Source organism: Prionailurus viverrinus, chromosome A1 (genome assembly GCF_022837055.1).
Source record: "Prionailurus viverrinus isolate Anna chromosome A1, UM_Priviv_1.0, whole genome shotgun sequence".
Classification (NCBI taxonomy): domain Eukaryota; kingdom Metazoa; phylum Chordata; class Mammalia; order Carnivora; family Felidae; genus Prionailurus; species Prionailurus viverrinus.
The window spans coordinates 25,243,922-25,249,921 of NC_062561.1; the positions used below are offsets into that span (position 1 = coordinate 25,243,922).

Here is a 6,000-nt window from a genome sequence, read left to right on the forward strand (position 1 = left end):
TGGCCACAGAGAGCAGAAAGGGTCATGAGATTTTCCAGGGGCAGTTGTCCTCTTTGGAGGCCAGGATTTGGAGAGCGAGCCATTACCAACCATAGGAGTGTGGTTGATCAAATTAAGGAAGGCGTTTTTTAAATTCAATTACACCCTCAGTGGAAATGGTCTCACTAATGCTTGGGGAAAGAATTATACCCAGTCCATAAAGCCTAACGCTTCTAAACCCAATTGTGCACATTATTCTAAAGGTTAATTCAAGATCTCTCTTCCAAATGGGAAGTTAAATACAGCCAATGGGAGGAAGGCATCTGCTGACTGACTGAGGAGTTTATCAGCCTGTAAGAGTTCATTAGTTTTAATTAGCGTAATCACTAATGTTGCATTAACAGTTTAGTGAAGGAAAGTAATTACTCACACATCCACTGTATTAGATGGGAAGATTAGAATTCATTTTCCAAAACGATTAGCATTTTGCCAATTAAAAGAATCCTTTCTCCCTGCCAGAAACCCTGTGACCTCACTCACCCGAAGATCGTTTAAACGAAACATATTTTGCATCAGAAAATGGAGCAGGAAGAAGGGGAAGAATTAAGGCTGGGTTTATTCCTAGAGCCTTCTTGGGGCACGGCGATTGCAGGGGCTCCCTGAGTTGATAGTGTCCCGCTCTATTTGCATAGTCATTCACTCCAGTGGCTTCAGATTGTGCCCTGGGCTTTGTCACCCAGCAGCAATTAAAAAATGAAAAGGCTAGTGGAAGATGAGGCCGAAGGAAGCAAGGAAGCAAGGTGGAAGGGCCATTGCTAAGGTCCTCTGGTTGGACAAGAGTGGGACTTACCACCGGCCCCATCCTGAGCGCGCAGGAGCGCTCTACCGCAGGAAGCTGTGTCTCTTGGGCCCCTTAATGACTTCCCCTGAGCACCGGTGATATCTTGCCGCCTCTGGCTGCTCTCCAGCACCACGGCCACCTCTTCTCCATCTCTACCAGAATCCCCAGAGACCCATTTCTGCGACGGGAATTTCAGGATGTTCTGCCATCATGGGTCTGTGTTGGGACAGGAGGCCCCAGGCCAAGTGCAACGTTGGGGTTTCCAGGCCCTTATGTTGGCCTGTGTTCAGTCCAGAGTGCTGCCCAAGTGCAAAGATCATCTGGCCAGGACAGACACAGGCAGGCATGGACTGAGGCAGAAGGCCACCGGAAGTAATCACCCAAATCCACACCTAAAGGGAAATGCCATCTTGATGTAATACTTACTAACAAGTATTGCAATACTTGTGATAATTTGATGTAGTTATTAAAGCTGTCTCACAAGCATTATTTCCTTCGATCCCCAAACAACCCTTTGAGATACATATTTTGTTGATAGGGAAACTGACTTAATCAGGGCTACGGGACAAATAAACAGTGAAACAGAATAGAGTCTGCGGACATCCAGCCTGTGATCATCACAGACTCTGATCTCTGTCACCTTTGACTGATCTGGGCTCTGTTCCCAGCGGCACCCCTTATGAGCCACGTCACCTTGGGCAAGGGACTCAACATCTCCAGGTTTCTTCATCTGCAAGACTAATATAATATGTTTCTCTAGTGATTGTCGTAAAGACAAAGTGAGAGAGAAGAGCTTCTTAGAGGCTGGGAGAGGGGAACACATTTGGGGCTTTCCGTGAGAGGCCGAGACCGGTCCTCTTGAGCCCAGCAGACGAACCCCACTGCCAGGCCTGAGTCTGTTGGAAAGACCTGGGGGGACCCTGGCATGTGGCCGACAGTGTGCGAGCCCTGGGCTTTTGTACGTTCCCAAGGGATACGAGAAACTCCCCCTCTCCCACTGACTGAATGGTACATGCCACCAGCAGGCAGGTAGGAGCTAAGCCAGATTTAAGTTTTTCATTTGTCTTTTAAAGAGGAATTGATCAGGGTGCCCGGGTGGCTTGGTCGGTTAAGCGTCCACCTTCGGCTCAGGTCATGATCTCACGGTCTGTGAGTTTGAGCCCCGCGTCGGGCTCTGTGCTGACAGCTCAGAGCCTGGAGCCTGTTTCAGATTCTGTGTCTCCCTCTCTCTCTGCTCCTCCCCTGTTCATGCTCTGTCTCTCTCTGTCTCAAAAATAAATAAACTTTAAAAAAATAAAGAGGAATTGATCTTTCCTGTGAAAAATTAAATGAAGTAATTATGCAAAAAAATACCAACTTTCCACAGTGCCTAACTCCTAGCAGAGGTTACCTACTAGTCAGTCCCCTTTCCTGTATTTAACACGAAAGGGGAAGTCAGACCCATCACTAGCAGGATTCTGGAACTCAGCCTCCCTCATGGGCCTGGCAGGGGTGCAGGATGGGCGACGGCACGCTGCCCCTCCGCTTCCGCCCAGGAACAGCGCAGGAACCACGGAAAGGCCCCTGTGGCTCACCCCCCAGGTCGGCTGCCATCCCCGGGCAGGGCGTAGAAACTGGCAGCTGGAGCTAACAACCCCAGAGCAGAGCTGGTGCGACGCCCACCTGCCTCTAGGTCACCCGAGCCACAGGGCGACCCGCACACCATGTGGGGCTGTGTACGCAGTGGAGGGGGGGTGGGGCCCAGGATACCCTAAAGAAAGGGAAGCCAGCCAGGCCTCCACCATTAGCCATCCTCGAGCCCAGGGAGACGGGCACCCTGGCGGCCACAGTGGCACGAGTCAGAAGGCAGACCTTCACCCTCAAACTCTCCACGTTGGGGACGAAAGGAAGGAGAGGGGACGAGAGGAGGAGGCAAGGGTCCAAAGGCACCTGCAGTCCTGATAGGGCTTGGAGAGCCGGGGCACAAGGGACACGGTGCCTGAGTTCCGCCTAGAGGCCGGCTGCCCCGTGATGGCCTCGTGCCCCGAGCGCCCCACGAGGTGCCACCTCACTGCACGGCCCCGGTCCCGCAGGCTAATTCAAGGAACCCGAGCTGGAACTTCAGGAATGGAGGAGGAACTGGAGGCAGGGAGAGCTTCAGGGAGGGAGAAGGGGGGGAGCAGGGCTGCCGTGTTCAGAGTCAGGGGGGTGTCAAAACGGCCAAGCTTTGTAACTTTGGGCACGCAACCACGGAAGCCGGTTTCTTCAACTGAAAAATAGGAACCGTAGTCCTCGGGTCACAGGGAGGACCCTTGTGAAAATCACGATTAATGAGGCGCACGCTGATGTCTGTGCCACCCACAGCCAGAAACACGGTTCATCCTGCTCACAGCTGATCCCCCTAAGCACCCTCACAGTCCGGCCAGAGAAGGTATTCAATCAGTGTTTACTGATACCTGATCAGCAAGAGCCATCACAGCTCCTGGGGGGGGGGGGGGGGGGGGGGGTGGTGTTTGTGGACACAATGCCACGAGGAACAAAGGATCGGGAGAGTCTCGGGGTGGAGGCTTCCTTGCATTGAGCCCCTGGGAAGCTGCTCTGGAGCAGTGAGCCTGGAACAGGGCAGAAATGTGCCCGCTGGGGGGGGTGGTCGGGGGTAAGGGCGAAGTCCCGGGAGTCACAGATGAGGCTCCCTGCCTGGGAACTGTGGCCTAAGTTGCACATCATCAGCTCTGCATCCCTCCTGAGAACGCAGGGGAGGCCACCCAAGACGGCACAACCCTTGGCAGCACAGGAAGGACAAACAGGCACTTACGGCAGCATTGTTCTAATAAGAATAGCAATGGGGGCGCCTGGGTGGCTCAGTTGGTTAGGCGGCCGGCTCTTGATTTCAGCTCTGGTCATGATCTCACAGTTTGTGAGTTCAAGCCCCACGTCAGGCTCTGTGCTGACAGTGCGGAGCCGCTTGGGATTGTCTCTCTCCCTCTCTCTCTCTCTCTCTCTCTCTCAAAATAAATAATTAAACGTAAAAAAATATAATAATATCAATGATAAGAAAGGGAGGGGAGGAATTCCATTGGCTTCTAATGCCTGCACAAAAATATTAGCGGTATTAAAAAAGCAAACAAAAAAATTGCTTTTTGTCTTTATGACTAATGACCATCATAATGCACGTTGAAGGGGGAAATTGCCTATGTGTTTCAGGATTTTGTTAAGGAATCAGAAAGACATAAATATTGTCTTTTCTTGGACTGAAGTTTCAGAATCTCAACCACCCAAGGCATCTACCTCAATTTTTTTTAGGGTTTTCTTTTTTTTTTTTTTTTTTTTAACATGCTATTAGCTTTGGAAAATATCTTCTTCACGAAAGCGGGAGCTTCCGTTTTTAATTGGCACAATTTAGATCCTATACCAAAATGACACGACGTGGAGAAGATTTAACAATGTCTCAGCACCTACATCTGGCAAGACCTTCAGAACAATTTAATTGTGTCTCATGAAAGCATCTGTCAAATCAGATAATCACAAGTGTTGGCGAGGACGGGGAGACACTGGAATCCTCTTATCTGGCCGACGGAAATATAAAATGGTGCTGCCACTTTGGAGAACAGTCTGGCAGTTTCCCCTCGTTTCTGGTGGGGTGGTGGTTTTAATATTTATTTATTTTGAGAAAGAGAGAAAGAGAGAGAACGCATGGTGTGCTCAGGGGAGCAGCGAAGGCATGCAGAGAGGGAGACAGGGAATCCCCAGCAGGCGCTGCACCGGTCAGCCCAACGTGGGGCTCGAACTCACCAACCGTGAGATGGTGACAGGAGCCGAAATCAAGAGTCGGATGTTCAACCGGCCGAGCCACCCGGGTAGCCCCGGCCCCTTGGTTTTGTTTTGTTTTGTTTCAACGTTTATTTATTTTTGAGACAGAGAGAGACAGAGCATGAACGGGGGAGGGGCAGAGAGAGAGGGAGACACAGAATCGGAAACAGGCTCCAGGCTCTGAGCCATCAGCCCAGAGCCCGACGCGGGGCTCGAACTCACGGACCGCGAGATCGTGACCTGGCTGAAGTCGGACGCTTAACCGACTGCGCCACCCTGGCGCCCCTGTTTTGTTTTTTTTTTTTAAGAAACAAAGCTTTCGCCGCCTGCTTTCCACTCTTGGCACACCTGGGGAGCCTCAGCCAGGCTGAGGGACTGGCCTCAGCCACTAACACTCTCCTCTCTCCCGCAGTATGTGTCCAGCCGACGCGCCGTCACTCAGAGCGCACCAGAGCAAGGCGGCTTCCCCCCTCACCACCTCACCCACCACCACCGCCCCCACCGCCCCCACCACCACCTCCGCCACCACGCCCGCCCCCACCACCTCCGCCACCAGGAGGCGGGGCTGCACGCCGCCCAGGGGACACCCTGCATGTGCCCCTTGTTCTCCTGCCAGTGGGAAGGCCACCTGGAGGTGGTGGTGCCCCACCTGCGGCAGATGCACAGGGTTGACATCCTCCAGGGAGCGGAGATAGTCTTCCTGGCCACGGACATGCACCTCCCCGCCCCAGCCGACTGGATCATCATGCACTCCTGCCTCGGCCACCACTTCCTGCTGGTGCTCAGGAAACAGGAGAGGCACGAAGGGCACCCCCAGTTCTTTGCCACCATGATGCTGATCGGGACCCCCACCCAGGCCGACTGCTTCACCTACCGCCTGGAGCTCAACAGAAACCACCGGCGTCTCAAGTGGGAGGCCACCCCCCGGTCCGTTCTCGAGTGCGTGGACTCGGTGATCACCGATGGGGACTGCCTCGTCCTCAACACCTCCCTGGCCCAGCTCTTCTCCGACAACGGCAGCCTCGCCATCGGCATCGCCATCACCGCCGCCGAGGTCTGCTCTGCAGAAGCCGAGGTGTGAAGCCAGAGGCCAACGGACGTTCCCGCCCGGCCCCCCTCCGCCGAGACACTCTGCCTGTGGTCCTGGGATCCCCGGTTGCCGGGACTCCAGGCTCCTTTTTATTCTTCTCCCTCCTTCCCTCCCTTCTTTTTTTTTGTCTCAGGTACTTTGTGGTACTTAGTCTTTGTCTGCCATGGGCATTTTAGTAGGTAAACATCCTGTGATTCAAGACCTTGGTGTGATGTTTGTCCTGATTTGTCGGTAGAGTTTTCTAGAGCATTTCTAATCCACTTGGATCGGGAGGGTTATTTCCCGCCACCCCCAGGTCCCT

The 6,000-nt window shown here is 53.2% G+C and overlaps 1 protein-coding gene across 1 annotated transcript in view; it reads left to right on the forward strand.

Annotated features, from left to right (window-relative positions):
- The window catches only part of SIAH3 (siah E3 ubiquitin protein ligase family member 3), a 69,143-nt gene extending 63,453 nt beyond the window's left edge, over positions 1-5,690 (forward strand). Inside the window, exon 2 of the mRNA XM_047823192.1 lies at positions 5,022-5,690. Coding sequence (XP_047679148.1) covers positions 5,022-5,690 — 669 coding nt within the window. The remainder of the gene's footprint in view (positions 1-5,021) is intronic.
- Positions 5,691-6,000: the final 310 nt, after the last annotated feature.